We start from the raw sequence: 23,314 nt of genomic DNA, 5'->3' as shown, positions 1-23,314 counted from the left end.
TAGTGTATTAAGCTACAGAACCAAAACCAAGCTTTGATTATAGATATGTATAACATATGCTTAACTTCTTGGGGGGGTTTATGGGGTTTTGGATGCTTTTTCCTTCCCCCCACAGCATCTAAACACTTTGTTCAAGGTGCATATAAAGTATACAGTGCATGTCTTTAGGAATCTGTGTGAACCAGGTGAATCGCAGGAAAGAACTGGTTTAACAGGGCAGCTAGGAGCGCGCTGGCTGCAAAAGGAAGACTCCTTAGCAGGATAGAGGCAATACTGCTTGCTGACGTGGTGTATCAGTCGGAATGTTCTGGAGTCCTTCAAGGACTTGGATTGCAGCTGTAACTTGACCAGCTCTTAGTATTGACAGATGTGTTTTGACGTGTTTTGACGTGTTTTACATCATGCGGCTGGGACAGTGTTGGGGTTTGAGACCAGAGTCGGTGAATTTCTTTGTGGTCACCACGTTCTTACGAGCAGGTAATGGGACAGCTTCCTCCAGGTGGGCTCAGCAACAGTGAATTCAGATACACTGAATTGTGTGACCTAACTTGTGAGATCACATCAATTTATCTCACATATTTATTAAAAATACATACTACATTTAGGATCTTCGCTTTTTTAACTGCAGCGCTAATGCTGTGTGCTGAGCTGTTGTTGCTTCCCAAAATAATGAATTCATCTTTGTTGTGATACAAGAAAGAACATGTCTAATGTTTTGCACCAAGAAATTTTCCACTAATGCATTTCTGGAAGGCAAAGCAGAGTTTTGTCTTCCAATGAAGCATTTCAAATGCAGTTTAATGATTTTTATTTGGGTTGTTATATTTTAAATTAAAATAATTTTTACATTCCTGTTGGGGAGAGGTATTTTGAAAGGTGCCTGTCCCTTTGGCATCTCAGCAGTGAACTAACATTCAGAGAAGAACATAGCCTTTAGCCTTTTCTTTTAATTAAACATCAGAAGACCCAGATGCCAAAGGGTGAAATATATTTATTTTGTCAAACTCTTTCATCCTTGTCTGGTTGGATTGCAAGATTAGTTTGTAGTTGAGTAATTTAGGCTCTTTTGTCTTATTGGGTGTATTTTTGGGACTGTCTCTATATCTTGAGCAACTAACATTTTGTTTTTCTCTTAGAGAAATAATGGTGTTTATTACATGCCCAGCATATATTAGCATAATTTTTAAGGTGAGGTGGTTTAAAAGTCCTACAATATCGTTCTCTTTTTTTGCATAAAAACACTCTCAACATGGACTGTTCTAAGCAAAACGTCACTGTTTACAGATAACTACAAGGGAGTTGGCAGGCAGAAAAAAGGAAGAGATTAAGGTCAAAGTGGACCAAGTGGGCATACAAGTATGATCAATAAAACAAACAAAAAAATACACTGTTTTCTGTTTTACACACACAACAAAAATGGTACAGCACTATTTAAAAAGAAAAGAAAAGGGCATGTGCAGAAATCATATGGCCCCAAGTTGCCTTTAGTTACCATGGCAAGTAGAAGGGAATTGCATAATATTTTGCTGAAGTTTATTGGGACTTGTAAATCTCTTATTCATCTTCAAGAGGAGTATTGCATTTACCCATCTATTTTCATACCTGATTTTAATCTTCAGGGTACTGTCATTCTCAGAAGGCAAAACAAAGATAATAAGGCAATGAATGATTAAAAATAGTCAAAAGTTACTGAATTTTAACAGTACTGTAAAGCATATGGTTTCTTTTTTTGTGGCTCACTCATTTAACTAAATCAGTATTTAATCACTGCTTCAAAGTAATTCTCACACAAAGAATTTGGGAAACATTGTAAAACTGAAAGCAGCCATCCCATGGGAGAGAAAAGACTGCTGAAAATTCACAGAAGAGAAGCTCCCAGAACTGCCTCTGCCTTCTGCCTGAGGAAGGTTTTACAGCTTGGTAGAAGGGGCCAGAGGCAAGAGCCTGGGAAACTGATGCTGCTTTTCAGGAGAGTTTTTAATCTGCTCACCTCCTTGAGCTTCCCAGAGAAGAGAACAATGAGGCTGAGTTAGGCTGCAGGCCAAGCTAGCCCAGGATCCCTTCTTCAACAGCAGCCAATTAAATGGATGCTTAAGGAGAGAATATGGGGTAAGGTGTTGCCGTACTTCCCCAAGTACCTTGTGTTTTTGTTTCTTAGCTCTTAATTTTTCTTCCATGTATTTTCATTATAACTTTTTGAACCAACCTAAAATCTTGGCATTCACAACATCCTTTAACTGTTATTTTCATAATTAGTTGTGTGAGTAAAGTACTTCTTTTTGTTTGTTTTAAACCCGCTGCCTATTACTTTGACACCTCCTATTTTTTGAATCAAGAAAGTGAACAATAAATGAAGGACTAACGAGTACGTTTTCCTCACTGTCTCTGTGCCACTCACGAGTTGTCTCTGTCATATTCCCTCCAGACATCTCTCTCCTAGTCTGAGAGCCATTATCTGCTTAATTCTTCTGATACAGAAGCTTTTCTGTACATCTGACCATCCTGTTTGCTTGTCTGCATACTTCTAGGTCCAAGAGTGGTCGGTCTTTCTAGTTCTGTGGTCTGCTCCGAGAAATTTCTTAGCATTGGTACACAGCAGAATTAGATTATGATCTTAAAGAACTGATTTTAAAGAATACTTAGCAATTACTCTGAGACCTGTTGTCTGTACGATGGTAGCTGTTTCAGAGTCTGTCATCATGTATGAATATTCAACCCATATGTTACTTTGTGTTTGTTAAGTTACATCCAACATGTAATTATGACCAAATGACCTCCCAAGGTTCCTCCAGCCAAAGTTATTCTGTGATTTGTAATCCTATTGTACAGGCACTCCAGTTCATGAAACCTTCCGTCAGTTCTTTGCAAGTAGTGTTCTTTTTAAAGAAATGATTTTGCACCTTCTACAAGACTTAATCCACTTTTACTCCCATTTCAATACTGCTTATTAATTTTTTTGAACAACGTAAGTCCAAGCACGGATGCCTTTGGATGACCCTTTCGGAAACCACTTTCTATTTGAAAAAATATTATTGTTTTAACCTTTCACTTGCTGTCCTTTTGCTGCTTATTTATCTGGGGGGGGAACTTTGCCTGTCATATAGTGAAAACTGGAAGAGAGCCTCATAGTGAGTCCTGTTAAAATTATTTTGCCAAGATTAACATATAATCTTGATCCTCATGTTCATTGTCTACTTCAGAGAACTCCAAATGTCCTCAGTTTTCCTTCAAAAAGTATTTTTAGTCTTTACATTATATTTATCCATATATTTGCAAATTCTGTTTTTATAGTAGGCTTTACCAGTCTGCCTCGTGCAAACATCAGATACCCGTGTTGGGCCATCTCCTGATTACAGCTGAGTTGCTTTAAAACATTGCTTTCACACTGACCCTCCCATTGCTGTGGTACTGAGACTGTTTCAAGAACTAGGTTGCAGATCACAATTAAACAACTTGGCAATTTCATATTTGAATTTATTTAGTACTTAGTCTTTCCAAGTAGTGACAGTATAAAAATTGATCTGATTGATTTTTCAGTAGAATCAATTCATTCAAGCCAGTTGTTTTAAGCCTTTAACGTAGTTTATCCAGGAAAAAAGGTAAGGTACCTTTTTAAGGGTTTCAGAGAAAGCACTTGAGTTCAGCCCTCACTGCTGCTCTTGCTGACCTGCAAATATATAGGAAGACATGGTCCGTCTTGCGCTTTTCATAACTTGCATTTCTTAAGCTTTAGTGTGTAACAGACAAATTAAGTAGTAACTTCATTATCTGATACCTTGAAAACGTGCCTCAGTTCCACTAATCTTAGAAGCTATTCTTTAACTTGCCCATTTGGAAGAGGGGACGTGGGGAGAGGAGAGAGCATGAGGCACTATGTCGTTTAGTTCAGATGATAAAGCAGCATGTTTACTGTTCTTGGATTTTTTTTCCTTAATTGGGTTTGACAGCAACAAATCACATGAAATATGATACAACAACAAAAGCTGCATGTACAGAGCACAGCTTTCCTTCCAGAATAACATCTCACCCCTGGCAGTAGCAATCCTCTTGCAACTAGCAGTGATCATTTTAGTACAGTGGAATTCACTTAATGCCACTACATCTTCTACAAGTTAAATATGGGTTGGTTTTTTTTTGCTGTAAGACCCTACAGGTTGCCCTGTAGTTTTTCCCCCCCCTCCCTCTTTTTTTGCTTGATCATGGGGAGAAGAAGGGATAGATAAGGAGGAAGGCTCAAAAGGAAAAGAGTATGAGACTTAATGATGGAGACTTAAATCTCTGACTGCTCTTGTGCGTTGTGTGCTGGTTTTGTTATTTGTCCGTTTCTGGTGGTATTGATTTAAATCCTGTAATTGTACATCGCTCTGCACATGGCTCAGGCATCTGAGAAACATCGAATGCCCAACTAAGCTCAAAGAGCTGATGCTGAGATTTAAGTGCATAAGGGGTGTCCTTTGTCAGGGCAGTATTTTTGGGAGAAAGAACCAACTCTGGGTGTTCTGCTGCTGTCAGTTTGATCTCTGGTGATTCTTTGATGTAACTACAGTCTGCTGCCACAAGGTGTGGTGCTTTTTCCCACCCAGGTGTTCCCTCACTGCCCTTTCTTTTGAATCTAATGATCATCTGGTCACAGGGCCGAGTCGCTTCAATGAGATAATGGAAAACTGGTCGTGGGAGGTGGTGGTGGTGGTGGCGACCGGGAAATAAGTGGTTTTCTTTCTGATTGGGTTGCTGAACCAGCTGAGTCCTGCGGCTGCACAGATTGTGGGGGTGCAACAGAATACACTCATCCTGGGTTAGATGCAACATCAACCCATATCCTTTATTGCTTTCAGGTATGGTTTACGTCCTAACAAATTACCCACTGTTTGCTGGTGTATATAATTCACGTTCAGACTGGAAACAGAAAATAGAAGGAGAACCTTCGCTATTGGGAAGATGAATATATGAGGGTTTTCTTGGGGGGAGGGAAAGAAACAAGAAGGTTTTAAGGTGGAACCTGATTATTATGGCAGGACTGACATCTTGACAGGGGACTGGACTTGATTCCCATCTTTATTGCCTGTGATAATTTACCAATAACCTCTCAATTTTGCAACAAAGAGCAAGTGATCATGCATGATTTTATTGTATGTTTTCATTTTTATCTTTAAAACAAACATCATGTGATCCATCTTCAAGTGAAGGACTTATTTATATGTAAACATATAAAATTAAGCTATTTAATTTTTTAAACTATTTTAAAAATTTGTAGTAACAAAAATATTTCTCTGATAAAAAGGGAGGGCGTTTGCAGAAACTCTAGTGCGTCAGAGTAGTACATAATTTTTGATATGCCAATCCTGCTAGAAAACAAAGGGTAACTTCTAAATGAAGACAGTGAGACCAGATAATATGTAAGATATATACTTTTTATACTCAGTGGATACTTAAGACGTGGTCTGAATGTCTGTGTACAGGTATGTCAACTGAGTGAGGCTAGGGATAGTATAAATTCATGGAAAAGCTGGAGGTATCACAAAATACTATGCCTTTCAGGTTTCCTAGAAGTTATTTTCATAGATTGCCAATGCTTCAAGTGTGCAAAGTATGCAGCATAAAAACAAAATCACAAGTATGTATTATTTAGGGATAAAAAATTTTAACTACACTGCGGCAACAGTGAAATATGTTCTCACCCTTTTTTACTTTTATAACATAAATATTTTGTAACGAAAGCAAGTTTTGTTCTCTTTTCCCAAAGAAAATAAGTTATTTGCTGTAGCCTATACAAACCAGAAATCTGTAGGCATACTTTTTGAAAGCAGGTTTGTTTCAGCCAAAGCAACAGTGTCTTTTCATTGCTTAATAAAATGCCGTAATTCTTGGCAACATTCATCTACAGATGCTTCCATGCAAGAAGGTCTATATCGGCCTGAAATTTTTTGGCATGTAGGTTAAGAACCCTCAGTTAAGAAGTAAAAGAGGTATCTGCTGTAATCAGGGTAGAGGCCACAGAAAAGAAAAATTGCTTGAAGAGGAAGATCACGAGAGTGTTTAACTTAAAAAGCTGAAGGATTTTGTAGCATTATGAAGAGGGTGCGTGCAGGCAAGGTTATTCTGTTGTTTGCTGGAACCTGCCTGCTTTGCCAGGCATCAGCCACTTCCCCTTCACGTTGTGTAATAATTTAGATCTCCCCTCTTGCCAGAGAATTTATTTCTTGCAAGTAGCAGAAGTGGAGAGTAAAGTTTTTTCTTAGAGGCAGGTGCTATTAGTCAATGCTGAGCACAAAAGAAATTGCATGAAAGATAATTTAATTTTCATCTTTGCAATGCTTGATTAATAAAATCTCGGCATGTTTTCAGCAATGCACGTTTTTAAATTTTGTTTGAGACCTGTGAAAGATTCTAGGTGGCATAGGTGTGCTTTTGCATGGGTTATACTGTGCACAGTTACCATCTTGCTATCCGTGATTATTATTTTAGTGTACAGAATCTGTACAATGAAATGTATAGTGTAGTCAGCAGGATGACTAATTCCATTTGTGCTGAATAGACTTGTTGAAAGGTAGGGCTGCCTCCTGTCATGCCATGCTTTCAGGCACACTGCAGGTGAGATTTGACTATCATATTCTTACTGCAGTATATTTATTTTTTAGAAAGGACAAAGTTTATGTTTGTTTATACTTAATTGACCGAGTTCTCAAAATTATTCAGTCTGTGAATGCTCAACAACAGAAAAATGCCTAGGTCCTGTACAAGATTCATGACATTTCACAGTATTAAATTCAGTTTCCAAAGTGGGGCTCTTGTTCTCAAGCCTTTTTCCTCTTACTGCTTGCTGCAGAATCATTCCTGGGCAGGCAGAAGGTAGTGTTAAAAATATAGCTCAAAGTAATTACTTCTGTGGAATAGTGGATTTTTATCTTCCAAGATTTGTCCCTGTTTTTCAGAACTTTTTGCTGCACATAATCTACTGCTGTCTGGACACACCTTCATAGCTCATCTATAGTATCTGCCCAATGTAAGTTGTTAGCTCCTCAGGGCACGTACTTGTTTGAACAAATACACGTTTTAGAATGCCGTGCCTGTCTATGGCACCACATTAAAAGATGTGGTAATTAACACTGGTTAATTTTCATACCTTTTGCTTTTATAAAAAGCAGCACCTCGTGTACCACACTTTTTAATTCATATGCCAAAACTCTAGTTTGCTCAATTTTAAAGAAAATAGTGAAGCTTCTTAGTTTTGAGGCAACATTATTTTTAAAATAAATACCAGTTTACCTACTAGACTACATTGAAATGATGAGATTTCATTACTTTGTCAAAACAAATGAAAACTGTATTTTTGAAACCTGATTATTCTTTATTGTTTATTCACACAATAAGATATTTATCACTCAGCCATTTCTAACGTTTGTTCAAAGTGCTGAGATTCTTCTCAATCTAGACAATTCCAAAATCCCTTACACTCACAAAGATAGCTGCCTATGTCACTGCAAGTGAGGACTAGTTGCCTGAATAAGCATTTGAAGTTAAAATTGTACAAAACACGAGAGCTTGTCCTTAACACTTGTTTGGAGGAAGACATGATATGAAAGGGAAACCAAGGTCTGTTAGCGAAAGAAAAATAGTTTTCACTCTAATTTATCACAAAAATGTATGTGGCTATGACTGTTATAAAGTCAGTGACCTTCCTAGCTTTCTTCCGCTCTTTCAGTGCAGTCCTGGAGAGAGCCCTCTTTTCTGAGAGAGGACAAACTGCAGACATCAAAGTTCTACATGCCAAGTACCTGGTTTTGAGTATAAAAAGAGATGATGTTGGGATTGCACATGCAATTTCTGTTATTTTAAACATCTTTTCTTGCATTTGCAATCCACAGTTACCCATCTAGGGCATGTCCAGGTTTTCTAAATTAATGTGCTAAAGTTTCTGTGTCAAGCTTAAAAAAAAAAAAAAAAAAAAAAAATAAAAAATTTGACAAGTGCAGCTGGAGCTAGTGGTACTTGATCTTTCTAGTACTTGGTACGTGACTTTCTGAAAATGGGATCCTTTATTGCTGCAGTTACATATGGATGTACAAAACCAAATGTATGTACTTTAAGAGAAGACTTGAGTGCTTGAATGATGCCTAGGACAGCTTCTGAAAATGTTTGCTGTGCAAACGGGAATGGCATTTGTATGTCAGTAGATTCTTTCTGCATTGTACTTAACTAATTTTCAGATTGCTTTTGCTCTCTTGTAACATTTGTCCCCCAACTTCCCAAAAACCTTCACAGTTTCTCTTCCTTCTGTTCTGTTTTGAGAAACAAAAAAGAAATTTAAACCTGAGAAGTGAATCTGTGAGAGTTGTGAGCAGAACCACCCTTAAGGGCATGAGACACAAATGGTCATCGGTCACCTAAATAATGACAGGTTCATTCCTTTCCCAAAAGGCAGCCCTTATGGCTTTCTCTTCTTAATTTAAAAACATGGCTGTTCAGAAGCATTTCTGCAGTGCCTATGTTTTCTTGCACAGAGGCAGGCTTCCAGATTCCTTAAAATGAATGTCACGATGTGCCAAATGTCCCTGCCTAGGAGTTAAGCAAGAAAATGCCTTCTGTTGGAGTTATTTTTCTGAATAAAAAATTAAATTGTGAAACTTCAGTTTGGATTCTGAATTTTCTTAGCTAAATCGCTTGTTTCTGATCAAAATAAATGCTAGCTGTGTTTATAGGAGCACTAAGCTGAACATTAAGTTTGGTCTTGACTTGGAAGACCTGAAAACTTAAAGCTGCTACTGAGAGGGGACTGTCCACCTCAGTGAGTGCCCATGTTCCCATGCTGCTAATTTTACGAACGCTGCTCATATTGACACTAAGCATAAAGAGAGAGTTATCCTCAAATATCTTTGCTGAAAAAACATTTCAGCTAAGTCAAATACTGATGTTCAGAGCAGGGGGAGATGTCTGTTTGTCTATGCATCATTCTTTAGGCAAAACAAGCTACTGCAATGTAAAACAAATCTGTGTAGAAATATTTCAGAAGTCACACAATTTCAAAAATGCAACCATGTAAATTGAATAACACAGCTAGACTTATTTTCCTTGTAATGAACTCCTGCTATGATCTGCAATGTAGTTCCAAGTTTTGTGTGGATCATATCTGGAAAATGGAGATACAGCTACTTATCAGGAGGCTTTGTGCTAATGATCAGGTCTACGAAACCCGAAGAAGCAAAAGAACTTCCTGAGCTGTGGTGTTTTTCTGTTTCTGATAACAAGTTGTTGATCAGACTGTTAGCAGACAGATTTTTCCTCCCACACATCTTCATTTTAGTTGATGGTTGACCATTTTTGCAGAGGTCTCTGCCAAGAATACGGCTTATATATGCAGCATTAAAGAGAAATGGTGGAAAAATTGTGTCTTTGAATAATTATAGAAGATTTGACAGGTAGTAAAGGACTTGAGGGAACCCCGAATGCTGCTTCAGGAAGGCTTTTAAGAAGGTACAATGGCAGGAACAGTTGAGGGAGGACAGTCACAGAAAGCAGGGCTAGGACTGTAAAAAAAAAAAAAAAAAAAAAAAAAAAATTATTCAGTAGTTTTATTTGTCCTGTAGGATGACAGTCTTTAATTCTTCTGCTTCTGTGGAAGTGGAAGAGAAATGTGAATGTTTATCAGATGTGGTTTGGAGTGCATTACAGATTTGTCATCTGAATTATGAGATAGTGAAGATTTTTGCCCCCCCGCCCCCAGTGCTTGTGAGTTCTCTGTTTATGGAAGAAAGCCCTGCCAGGGCTGCTCTATTTATAAACCTTTGTAAGCAGAAGCTTAAACAGTTAGTTGAGTAAGGCTCGTGGTAACTGTTAAATGTTTTAATAATCAGCCTTCTGAAGTTTTTTGACTTAAAATTGAGTCAAGCAGCAAACTCAGGGGTTATGGTTAGTCATATGAAAAATACTGAGACTTTATTGAACAGTACTCAAAGACAAGACAGCTAAAGAAAAGACAAGTGAAATATTCAAAGCTGATTCTTAGGCACTGTCAGCATTTCAGTCATCTTGCATGAATGTAAGGCTTATAAGCAATATCTAAAATTAGAACTTCTAATTATGATGACATACAAAAATAATGACTTAGGACTGGGAGAATTAAAAGTTCAATTAAAATATCTTTTTTGAGGTATGCCTATGTGCTTATTCATTGTGTTAATTTTGTCCATTAGTAATTATTTAAATCATTGCCACTCTGAAGAGTGCACTTAAAAGACTGTGCTGGCATGTTCCATGTACGTGAGTTCTGTAATTTGTGTCATAAGTACTCGGCCTAAAAGTAAAAAAAACCCACCTATTTTCTTTCACGTCATTAATTGACAGCCCTAGAAACTGAATGTAAGTGGTTTTTGGTAAGTGATTGTGTAATGTTGCTTTTCTTGTGTTTCCTCACCAGCTGAGAAGTCCTTCTAGACAAGTTTTGCCTTTGGCAGAAACTGTACAAAGCTGTTGACTTCCACTGGTTGTGGAGATAGATGACGCTGATTAGGAATTAAGAAGTAGCTCTCCTGATAAATGCAGCAGAGGAGAATCCAGTTTACTGCTAATTCTGCAACAAAATCATTAGGAACAGGAATTTTAAACACGGACCGTAGCGGAGCTGATTTGAAGAACATACAGAGAATGCCGAAGGACTTTGTTTTCATACAGTCCATGCTCAGAATAGAGCTTCCCTTTAGCTTTTAATAATATTAGTATTGGACCATGATATTGCTAAAAAAGGTGGCAAAGCTGCTCTTTTTTGTGTCATGGATGCTCAGACTGTGGATATAACTGTCCACCTGCTCTTCACACTGCTGTCCTTATCAACCCATCTCTTTTTCTCTTTATTTTTTTGGTCATAACTCCTTGTTACTTTATTATCTGCAGTTATGCTCCTTGATCTGAAACCTTCACGATCTAACTTTACTTACCGTGGTGTAAATACTAATTTGGATTTCTTCACTTTTATTTAAATACAAGGTCTCCTTTGCCTGTGTGGCTTTAGTTTGTGCTGTTAAAATGATTCACGACACTGTGGGTCACTGTTTAGATATTTAACCCAGTGAGACAATGAGATACTGCCGTGTGTTACTTTGCCCTCATTTCCTGGTTGGAGGGTGAAGATGGCTGGAGATGCACCTACTTTGAGATTTGAGATGGAGTATTTCTTCTGGTCTTCGCTATGGAAGGCTTATCGATCGCTAAATGTCAGTCTGTTCTTCAGCAGAGCTGCATTCCCTGTTTTTGTAGCTACAAAAATATAAACCAAAAAGGTTTAAAGCAAGTTCAGAGTGTCCAAACAGACACCCAAAACGCTCTTTTGGTGAAAGAAAGGACAGAATTAGTGAGACTTCATGTCATTTCCTATAGGAAAGCAAATGTCATTGTGTTGAGATCCTGGAAACATGAAGATGTGGCCTTGTCAGATAGTCTAAAATTCTGTTTCAGACTCAAAGCCTCATGTCAGGAGGCTTTCTTCTATTATAGTAGTGGTTTTTGGATCAGGTATAAATATTTGGTGACTAGGCTATATTTTCCCTATAGAAGAAGAAAGTCTTCCTTCAAGGCTCATATTAACTAGGAACAAATGTTTAATGCAGACAAAGCTGTTTTACGTCGCTGTGCTAATAGTATATAGTATATCCACAAATGCACCTTTGAACCCTGGTCTCCTATACTCTATGTCATTACTCTGTATGTTAAAATGATCCCTGCCCAAAGCGTAAACCACGTTCTGCCGTTGTTTGGAAATAACAGACGCTGGAATCAATTTTGACAGATAGAGGTCATCATAGGGCATGCATTATGTATGTTGTTAGCAAAAAATAACATTTTTGAATCTGTGCATGAAACTGAGGGTCATTCAGTGCCGTTCATAAATGCAGGGCTGCTGTAAGGAACACAAGTGGTTTACATGTTCTCATCGTTTAATATATAATGGGTATTCTAACTTATTGTGTACTGTGTAATGCTAAATGTAACCTTCTTCCTTGACTCATAACTATGAGATTAAATACTCAAATGCGTGGTATGGTTTATGAAAGGTTTTATTTTTCTGTAATGTAGCCAAGTTGGTGCTTTGTAAACCCTGACTCTTAGCATGCTTTCTGCTTTTCTCATGAGCTATAATTTAGATACTCAATTTGTGTTAGGTCTGTGACCCAGAGCTTGGCTGTGAAGACTTTTCTAGGAATCTGGGGGTTTTCCTGGTTTTCAAATGAAATAAATTTCAGCTATTTATTGGTGGAATAACTGGGTCAGTTTGCTTTTTGATTTCAAGGTTGGAAACTGCCAGGCTGTTTTTGCATCTTTAAATGAGGAAGTTTCCTGACAAAAGCTTTCAGCCACGTGGAAATCTGACCTCATGGAAGCCAATGGGATTTTTGCTGTTAATTATAATAACGCATGGCTGAAATACTGACCTTGTCCTTTGTGTTAGAATTTTATCTGCTGTTAAACATATTAATGAATAACATTTTTGTGCCAGATATGTTTCCAGAAGTTTTCTGCAGTTGTCAGATACTCTCAGTACTGCAGCTATGTACATCGTGTCTCTAATGCTTATATTTTAGCCATTAATGCATAATGTTTCTATACTGTTTCTATCACAAATAATCCATAATTACACTTAAACGTTTCAGGTTTCTGTAACATGCTGCTTTTTCTTGTCTGCATTATTATATTGCAGCAAGTACTCAGGATTCTTAATGAGTATATTTGTGATGAATCCATGTGCCAATTAAGAATGAAATTTCAAGATAGACAAGGAAAATATTCTAGATCTTGTCTGTCTGAACTTCAGTAAAGCAGTTGGTGTACTGCCTCAGAGGAATCGATCAGTTATGAGAGGAGGCTAAAAGAACTTGGCTCATTTAGCCTAGCAAAATGAAGGTTAAAAGGGGTATGATTGCTCTCTATAACTACATTATGAAAATAAATGCAGACAAAAGGAAAAGAACTATTCAGACTGCTGCCTCTAGATGGATATAAGTTGTCCATGAACTAATTTACACTGGAAAGCAGAAGATTCTAAATGCTCAGAGAATAAAGTTCTAAAATGAACAGTAGGAACAAACAAATTGGTTTTAGGATAAGCTTGCTAAACAGCTGAAAGATTGTATGAGCTGTTTCCTGTGATAACGATGGATGGGACTTGATCCGTCACACCCCAGTGTACTTTGTGTAGGTTAGGAGGTGAAGGACTGACCGGATTCTGTCCAATTAAATGTACACCATCTCAATGTTAATCTGCTAAACTGTTTCTGAGCTACTACTATGAAATCTGTAATTCTGTGGTGAAAAGAAAGTTGAATATTCTGTTTGGAGCTCTTTGACTCTCTACCTCAGTTTATTAACTTTTTTGTACCCCATTTATTTCTTCCGTGCTTAATGGTGATATAAGGGAAGTTCTGTGATTTCTCCATGGAAAAATAGCTATTCCAGAATAGTATGTGCTTGTTTCTGATTGATTCAAAGATTTCGTTTAGTCTTTTGTTCCTGGAAAAAAGATTTTTTAAAAATGTTTAAAATCATGTAACAGGGACAGGTCCTGTTGATAATATTTTCATACAACGAGGAAAACACATTAGTTGCACATTCACTGCTTTTATATCTGTGATCAGTACAGGCTGTCTACGCATGTCTGGTATTGCTGATACTGGAATGAATATATTCTCTGTGACTCAGATACGCCTGTTGTTGGAGAGTGAATTTACCTTCAGTTGTTGTACTTCGAGGTACAAATTACTTTTCAGAATCTGAGTCAAATCTAACGTGTGCTTGAATAATAGCACCAGAAAATAATTTCCCTTGTTTATACATGCATCTTTGATCAAGGGCCTTGAAGCTAGCATACAGTATCATTACTGAAGAGGGTGAACGAAAGTAATAGAGTAACTAATGAAATCACAATGTTGTTCTGTATTATTGCAATGCATCCTTTTTATTCCAGATGCTGGTTTATGTAGGTCTGGTGATAGTGCATATACATTGTGCTATGCAGTGTATATTCATAACAACAACGCTGAGCACAAAGAACTGCCAAGTAGACCAAAGACAACAATTGGATAAAAATAGGTAGTAAAATCACGGTAGAAGAATAAGATTTGTTGGTCACCACAGTAGAGAGCAGCTGTAGCATGTCAATGCTGTAGTTGTCACAGTTTCTGTAGGCATTAAGGCAAAGAAGTTTGAAGAAGGGATCTGGAGCAAGATAATGAACTTTAAGACTAAGACCCTAACCTGAAAGCCTATTTAAATGAATAGGATTATTTCTAGTGATGTCAAGAGGTGTTAGATCAACTCTTCCAACATTGTATCTGCCAAGGGAATTTTATAATCAAAATTGCTGTGGGATTTTACAGAATTAAGCATATTGAATTATACACAAGTACTCTAGGCATGATATGTTTTAACATTATTACTTCTGTGTTACCTTTTGAATAATTCTGCTCATTGACACAGCATGGTTTTTTCCCCATGTTCTCTTGGCCTGGTTTTCAGAGATGCCAATAGTTGCCAGTGAAATAGAAATAAAAAGTCATTTTACACGTCTTTATGATTAAAAATTTCAGAAGTATAGTACCTTTAAAAAAACTCAGGATTTGCGCTGAAAAGTGCAAGAGTATTTCTTGATTATCTTCTGATGAGATCAATACAGAGGTGGTATTTTAAGTATATTGTATCTGACACTAAAAATGTGGTAAACTAAATCACCTGATAGGAAGGTTTTCATAATTTTTTTGTGCATTTGTTTTGACTTCCCAGTATGTCTCTAAGATGAGTGCATGCTTACAGTTTGTTCATCACATATGCAGAGTTATCACTTATATTGTGATGAGGAAGTTTCCTTGCATTAGGACAAAGTTGTCAGCTTTGAGTAGATACTTGTATGCAGCAGTGCTTCTATTTGCCATGCAGTAGATGCAACATTCGTTGATGCTGAATCAGTATTTGAAAGCATGACAGCCTTCAGCTGAGAAATAAAGTGAAGTCTGGTATTTACCTAGGTGGAATAATGGCTTACTAATAATTAGGTGCTCATTTTAAGTATGCCAGATAACTTGAAGAAATAGTAAAAGTTACGGTGTCGTTTGGGTTGAGTAATGTAAGAGCTGTTACTACTTTGCTTAACGTTTCATCAGCACTTTGGATTAGTATTTATTCCTAAATACAAAGAGTAGTAATTATTGAAGGCGATCTCTTTCATGTTTCATACAGTTTAGAGGAGATCATGAATTTTTGTATTTCTTGCCACCTAAATTACAGTAGTGATCTTGCAACAGAAATAGGTCTTTTGTAAGCCTGCTGATCCTTTGTTGTTAGAATTAAGTTAATCATGACTCTCCAGCAAGAAACTGGTTAAATACAGCAGCCCAGCTACCTTCACTTTGCATGCTTTCACTTTTATTTGTGTTTGTTAATACACATTCTTACAAAATCTTACTTAACCAAAAACTTTCTGGTTAAGATTATAAATGGATATGCCCACTTAATTGTAGCAATTTTTAACATCCCGTGTGCAGTTAAAACCAGGGAAATTATTATATAAAGTTTTACTTAAAGATAGAAGAAGAGTAATTAAAAATAGATCTGTTCTGTTAAAATGATGCCTTCCTTGGCAGTATAAAGAGTGGAAAAAATGCTTTTCTAAAAGCTTTTAAGTCTTTACTATGTTTGTTATGGAGTGGGTGGTACTTCACTTGATTTCAAGTACTTTTGTAATATCACAGCACGCTCTTTTAGTGCAATACGCTAGCTGCCCGTAATGCTTTAAGTGTTTTTTAAAAAATGCCGTTATAAGAACATGGAGTTACAGTACCCACAGTTTTCTCTTCCGGCTGAAATCCTGTCCCCAGCTCCCCATTTGACACATGCTTGTGGAGGGTTCTTGGACTGTAGTTATAAACAGTGATTTAGTTCTTTGTACAGGCAGAGAGACTAATCTTTGGGGAAAATATTTTGTGTCTCAGGAAGTGGATTGCTCCCTTTGGGGGGGAGGGGGGGAATCAGAGATCAGCTGTCTAGATGCAGCTAGTATTGATGTGGAAGGACTAGTGTGCAGCTAGAGTTCTTGTCTTGAAAATGAAACCTTAAATTGATCCAGGCTTTGCTACGTGTATCCAAAAATATTGTCAAAACCTGAAAATCTAAAAAAAAAAAAGTCTTATGAGAAGCCTAGAAGGATTGTCATCCTTACTCTCTTGGACATGTTCACATCAGCAGTAGGCTTTTTGGTAATACTGATCTAAAGCTGATGAGATTATCCGTATTGGTGTCTTTAATACTAGTTCATCACAATTTTTGCCTTGAACTACAAAGATGGCCTTAATATTTGAACCTCATGCAGAGCCAGCGGTGCATGTGTAGAGGAAAGAGCCTCTATAGACATGAAATCAACTTTACCCCAAGAAGAAGGGAGGACAAAGATGTTTTTTCAAAGTAGTTCTTTTCTATTGGGTTGTATGTGGTATAGTACTAAGGTGCCTTAGTGCCTGTAGTCAGGTACCTATTAAAGACGTAGTGTCTCTTTGTTGATTGATTGCTTTTGTGGTCTTCAGATTTTATAAATTGTCATTAACTAAAAATATATGCTGACTTATGTTTTGTTTGTTTCTTTTTTTGTTTGTTTGTTTGTTCGTTCAGGTTTACCAAAAATGCAAGTCATTCGAAACTACAACGGAATACCACAGCCAGCGACACAAGATGGTCCACCATTGCATATCCAGATTGGGGACACTATTGAACTAATTAGAGGAGACGCACATAGCTTATTTTGGCAGGTATTGTATCATTTAGCAAATGGCTATATTCCCTTAGCCCCAGATACTAAATTCTTATTGATATATTGCTCTTGGAATTTTTTTCCTTTTTGAACAACAAAAGAATATCTTTGTGTTTTACCCAAAATAAATGTCTTTTTACTTTTACTTTTTACTTCTCAAGTGCCAGTAGTTCCTATATTGTGTAAAGCTTCATTCTTGCAACCGTAGAGTAAGAGTCCCAGTGAATAAATCTGCAAGAACATGGCATTGGTAGCAATCCTTCTAGTGAAATTAGAGGAGTGAAGGAGAGCGTTTGGCACATAAACAGCAAAGTCCTGTGAATTTTCATCCACTGTTTCTCTTTACATAGCTGAACTAAAAGCTATATTGGCAGAACCCAGTTACGAATATTAGATTTATAGGGGAGAGAAATAGCTCTGCAAAACAGAACCACACCTAAACTTCTTGATGACCTCTCAAGTCAGTTAAGGACAGGTTTTTTTATGTACATGGGAAAAGTATATTCTATGGATGGCAAAATTCACTTGATTCACATCACTACTACTGTTACTGAAATTTCTTTTTAATTGAGACCTATAAACAGATTCAAAATGCTGTCTTGCATTCACTTTAAAGATAAATGCATTAAAGTATGTCTCATTTTTCTTGATTCTTAATTGTTCATACTAGAATCCTACGTGCTACTGATATTATTGGATAAATGGAAATAGAGGTAAATAGAAGAACTTTCAGGATATTAATAGAACAACAACTGGGAAGCGTCTCTTGTTGTCTTGAATTGTCATTCCCGTGTTTGTCTTTGTGATTTTCTTTTTTCTTTGAGGCTATAAGAAGTTAATCAATATAATTATAAAAATTGCTTGGTCTGTTACGTGAATTAGGTCATATGTTTGTTCCCCCCCCCCCCCCCCCCCCCCCCCGCCTTCAGTTAGGATTGAATCTTCTCCAAACTCTCCAGGACTGAATCAGTGAACTCTGTTCCTATGCCACTGCATCATCCTGAAGAATATTTAACCGGGGGAAGTCATAAACAATAGCATTGCTTTATTTATTTAAAAATATGTAAATAACTGTAACACCCCCCAAAACAAACAAACACCCCCACACACACCAAACTTGTTGTTTAGCAGACCATAGATATTTCACATCACTAAAAATAAATTTTTTCAAACGTTGGTTGGTAGATTTTGGCCTATATAGTTTTATATGTAGGGCTTGGTTCTGCAAGGTCTTGAGTTCTGATCCAGAGAAGCATTTAAGCACGCTCTTGATTTGGGACTGGCTAGAAGGTAATCATCAGACTAATACACACTTAGTACAAGCCAGAATTATTGGCACCTTGTGGGACTGATTCTATTGCCATGTTCATACACATCCATCAACTCAATCTACTGGAATTTGTCTTAGATGTTATTTGTACATACCACACTAAAGAATTTAGCTAGAATCTCGCTGTGTTTAACTAGCAGAAACTGGAAAGTGCGCGAGGCTTTTTCCCCAGAAGGCTTAGTAATAGATTTGAATCTTAATGGAAATTGTCATCTCCATTAGCATCATTCAGGATTTTTTTTTTCTCACAAGCTGTTTTGTCACAGACTGCTTAATACAGATTTCCATAAGTCTTGTAATGACATCTGCGTTTTAAAATGCATATTAAGAAAAAAACCTGCAAAACACAATTTGTATTAAAATCTGTAAGTTTTATTTGAGAGGTGTTTTAGAGTAATTTACAGCTGACCTGCAAGACTTAATATCAGAATGGATTTTTAAGTCAACCATTGCTCAGTTTAGAAATTCGAGTGCTTGTAATAGATAAGCATGTGTGGTTTAAGTATAATTTTTTCTTCTTTACAGTACATGAAATAAACACCACAAGTTACTAAGCAATGCTTAAAGCTATAGCTTAAATGCGATCAAATGTGTTTTGATAGACATGAAAATTCTGCTAAGTTAATATTTCAATGATCATATAGCGATTATTGTGGTAAGTTCTGTAGTAATTCAAGACCATATACACATACGAATCTACCTGTTACGCAGTGTGGAAAACAGGAGAAGTATGGGTTTTTTTCTTTATGAAACAGCAAATACTTTTCTGAGAGGCAAACTGAGCAATCACAGAGACAGTAAGACGGCTGGGATAAGCATTTCTGAATTCCATGAATTTGCCTTCTGCCTCTTCACTGGTATCATCCAAAACCTAAGCTTTCTTCAAAGAGAACGTGTAATATAGGGGTGTCGATACTGTCACAAGTTATTTTACTCTCCTCAGTAAACACGTGGCTGCATATAAAGAGAAGGGTGGTCTTACGCTGATACTCACGCATCCCCTTGTGCACGACTACTTTTCCTTGCTCAGTCAAGGTGCAAGACTAGAAGAGCCATGCTGCTTGCCTAACTGGTGCTCGGCTGGCATCACTTGCAGAATGAAATAAGAAAAGGAAGAGGGGCTGAGGGGGGAGAGAGGAGAAAACTTAGTGTTTTAAATGGAAATTTCAGACCCCTTAACCAGAGCACTGCTGGTTGTTTCAGCTGTAGTAGTGCAGCTTTGAAGTAGTCAGATTTTTATTATAGATGTGAATATTTCTCTCCTCTTCTCAGTTTGGTTTGAGTAAATTGGTACCTGCTTAACCTGAGGGTAGGCTTTCAGGGGTGCCGCAATGCCTACCATAAGATATAATGTAATTCTAGTTTTACAGGTTTGCATTGCAATTACCCGCCATCCTCAGGCAATCGTGTTTCGCAGCTATGCCGAAAGAATACAGATATTTGCTGGATTGATTCTTTCCTTTTTCAAAACCAGCTTTTCTTTGATGCAGATTAAACCCATATCAGGTAATAGCTATTACAGATGTACTTTCTAACGCTTCAGTAGTTAGCGGTCCTGCTGTAAACAGCCAAAAGGCATTAAGTATATTGTAAATATACTTATGATAGAAAATTAAAGCACCGGGGAGGCAGCACTGTAAAAGTGCCTTTTTTTTCCTTTTGGTTTGTAATTTGATTTGTAATTTTTCGTCTGTCTCCTTCCTCTCTTCACCACACTTTGCAGTAAACAAAATGAAAATGGGTGAAGGACATGATAATTTATAAATTTTAGCTATACGGGAGTTCTAGTTCTGTGCACATCCAATGAAGTTAATGGGCATTGCATAGCTAAGTAGCAGGCAGCAGTCTGGAAATTTAGAGAAAATGTGTCAAATGGCTTCAGAAAGTCTCCCTCATTAAAACAGGTACAAGAGTTGTGAATCAGCCTCTAGTCTTGCTGAGACTGTTGCTGAAAGCAATAGACTGAAGGGCTTCATTGGCCCTTATAGATATGAATATGTATGCACACGTATACATGTAATATATATTTTAATATATAATAATTTAGAAATACAATGTAATAGTATATACATAATATAAATTTTAAAACTAGTTCTGTCCAGTCCTCTGCTTCTGCTTTTATAATGACCATAAGCCATTATAGGGCAGTGTTCAAGGGAAATGCTTACTCATCAGACAATAAGCAATTAGCAAGCAGGAAACATAAAGCAGAAAGAAATGATTAGTAGACGTGAAGTATGGTGGCATAATAATTTTGCTGCTGTTAATGATTTGATGGATAGATCTTAAATTTTGAAATCATCATCTGACAACAGGTCATGGTTTTGTGTATGAATGACACCAAGCCTTGATGAATTGAGCTAGGATTTCTAAAGTAAACAAAACAACCTAGTCTCCTAAGGACGTTATCAAATTATTCATATGAGCTTATTATCGGCAGAGCATTTTAAAGTGAGCTGTTTCCTTCAGCAATGTGTAATAGATCAAACCCTGTTCTCTTTAAGGATTTGCTTGTATTTAACTAACAAAGCCATCTGCAGTTATCTCATGTGAAGCTTGTCTTCAGAAGACAAAGCCTTTCTTGGGTTGTCTCGGTGCTTGTTACAGGCGTGGTATTGCTCAGAATGCAAAGGCAAAGTTTTGTACTGGTCACAGTACTTGGGGATGTTTGTGTGATGAGAGAGTCTGTCCGTGTGACTTCTCTACTGCTGCTTTCACTTTGGTCTTGGTGTACTGTCCATAGAACGCATGCTTCACTCCTAGCCTCTCCGAGCCCAACGAAGCGACACATCTGTGTCCCACAGCTGCACAGAACAGCGTCTTCCAACAAGTGGTGACATCTAAGGACATTGTAGGATTGTTGCTTGGGCAGAGAGTATTTCTTAATGCTGTACCTCTCATATAAGTCTGTCCACTGGTGATGTAGTTTCTCACCACTTCATTTCTATGATTTCAATGAACGTTCAGTGTCCTCCAGATGATCCATTTTTTGCTGCAAGTGCCATTGACTTGTTACCTACAGAATACTTTAAGTGAAAGTGCACATATATGTTACAATACAGCCTATGGATTGCAGTTCAGTTTCCTTATTCTGAATGTGTATACATTATGTCTGTCTGCATTGTGATAATGATTTAATCAGTACAGACCACAGCTAATCTCATGATCTTTGCTGCTCTGCTGGGTTTTTAAGCTGTGATACGTATCACTGTGTACTGCTAGCAGTATCTAAGCCAGGTAATACAATGCTGGTTCTACGTCATACTGTCCCATGGTCTGGTCTTTCTGTACACGCTACAGTTTCTTCAGTGGCTGTAATGTGTCTTTATTTTTTTATTTTTACTTGAGGTCATAGAACCAGCTCAGGGTGGTATAATTCAGTGCAGATTGAAGCATTTAAATGTCTGCAAATCAAAGCTAGCTTTCATTCTAGCTTTTGGGGTGTGCAAATACATTTCTGGAAAAACAGTAAGAGATCCAGACTGTATTTCTGACTTGCAGGGAGGAAGCACTGCAAACATTATGAAACACTATTGGACATTTGAAATGGTGTCCCTTTTGGCACTTTCAGAAGGTAACACAGGGGTCTGTCCCTGAGCTCATCAAATTTTGATCCTTGGCTGCTTTCTAGTTGTTGTGGACATATGTTGCATGATGTGTCATCTTATTCAGCTTCTTTCACTTTATATAAATGTTTCTTATGAATAGCAATGGTATGTGGGCACATCCAAAACTACTGTTCAGTTGTGCTCCTTCAAATGCTTTTTCTCATTAATATATTTTATTTAGTGGCTGGTCTTATTGACTGTGGTATCACTTGCTATTCAGGTAAGAGTAGTATTGTAATTAAGTATCACTTACATGAGAGACTGTGTCAGAGCTCTGCTTACAAGTTAAGTCTGTACTTCAGAGGGATTCATGTTTTAGGAGTAAATAGAGTACATGGATGCAAAAGGTAACCTGTATTCAAGCAGATACTGGGAAGAGAGGGCAAGGGAGCTTTGCTGAACGCAGGTTCAGATCTATAACATTGTCACTTGTTTGCGCGTAATTCTTTTTTTAATATCATCGCTATTCAGCGTATTATAGCTTAAATACTGCTTAACTGCTTTTCTCTCGCCTCTGCCTCCTCTGCACTTCTCTGTATATTTGGTAAAGATGGCTGTTACTGGGGTCACTATCTGTGTCTGATAAATTGCATAATGATCTCTGTTTGAAATCGCTGAATTCTGTTTTGTGTGGTGGTGTTAGGGTACTGTAGCACTAGATGTGTAATTGAAACAAAATGAACTAAAACCCCAAAGAAATTCCATGTCTGTTTCTGAAGCATTTTTTCCCCTTTTAATTTTTTATGTTACAGGTATGCCATCAAAAATAAAGAATAAATGAAATTTTCAAGATTACAATGCTTGTAAAGTACTCATTCTTACTCTCATTGCCAAATGCTGATAGTATATTTTGTTTACAGTCAGTATATTAAATTTCATGGAGGTTAGGCATTTATGTGCTTTTAAAAAAATCTGTTAAATGAAAACATTTGTTTGCCAAAATATGCATTTTGATGCCTTCATTTTATGTATCTGTGTTTAGAAATTTTAGCTATGTGCTCTGTTCTGCTCTGAAAAATGTGGTCAGGATGGTCACAGCCAAATGTTTTTACTAGGACTAGAAAGGTGTGTTTATTCTGCTGTTCTATCTGGCTGAGGGGGTGTTCTTCAGGGGAGCTTGGTGGTGAATTGTGAACTGCTGAGACGTGTCTCTGTGATGATCAGGTCACTTTTGGCCCTTAGAAGCCCAGAGTAAATTGGTGGTCCTGCAACTTTGGAGCAGCAGTTGTGTTGCATAAAAGGCTCCGTTTAGGCTGTGCTGGATGCATTTCTGCAGCTGGTCTCCCAGTTGTGTGGGCGCATCTACAACATGTTGTTGAATATATCATAGACATATGATATATTTAATTCTGTTAATATTCTCGTACCCACCTGATTTCCAATGATTTGCGTCACTTATGGAAATGCTTAGCTATAGAATTGGCTGATGGATTATTAGCCCTCAGGTCCTATTGGAGTTAGCGTGATTTCTCAGGTGCTGCAACTGCCGCTGCATGGTGGTGTAGTCATTTTGGGGATCTGTAATGTTGCAGTGTGGCAGCTCTCACCAGCGTGATGCCAACTGAGGAGGAAGTAACTTGAAAGGAGATAATT

The 23,314-nt window shown here is 37.4% G+C and overlaps 1 protein-coding gene across 2 annotated transcripts in view; it reads left to right on the top strand.

Annotated features, from left to right (window-relative positions):
• Positions 1 to 23,314, top strand: part of VAV3 (vav guanine nucleotide exchange factor 3) — a 176,623-nt gene that overhangs the window by 125,437 nt on the left and 27,872 nt on the right. For both annotated transcript variants that reach the window (XM_076337936.1, XM_076337937.1), the window contains exon 20: positions 16,645 to 16,781. In XM_076337936.1, coding sequence (XP_076194051.1) covers positions 16,645 to 16,781 — 137 coding nt within the window. The remainder of the gene's footprint in view (positions 1 to 16,644; positions 16,782 to 23,314) is intronic.

Source organism: Aptenodytes patagonicus, chromosome 5 (assembly GCF_965638725.1).
Source record: "Aptenodytes patagonicus chromosome 5, bAptPat1.pri.cur, whole genome shotgun sequence".
In the NCBI taxonomy this organism is placed as follows: domain Eukaryota; kingdom Metazoa; phylum Chordata; class Aves; order Sphenisciformes; family Spheniscidae; genus Aptenodytes; species Aptenodytes patagonicus.
The sequence above is the reverse complement of the archived record's forward strand: the minus strand, read 5'-3'. Positions and strand labels throughout refer to the sequence as shown.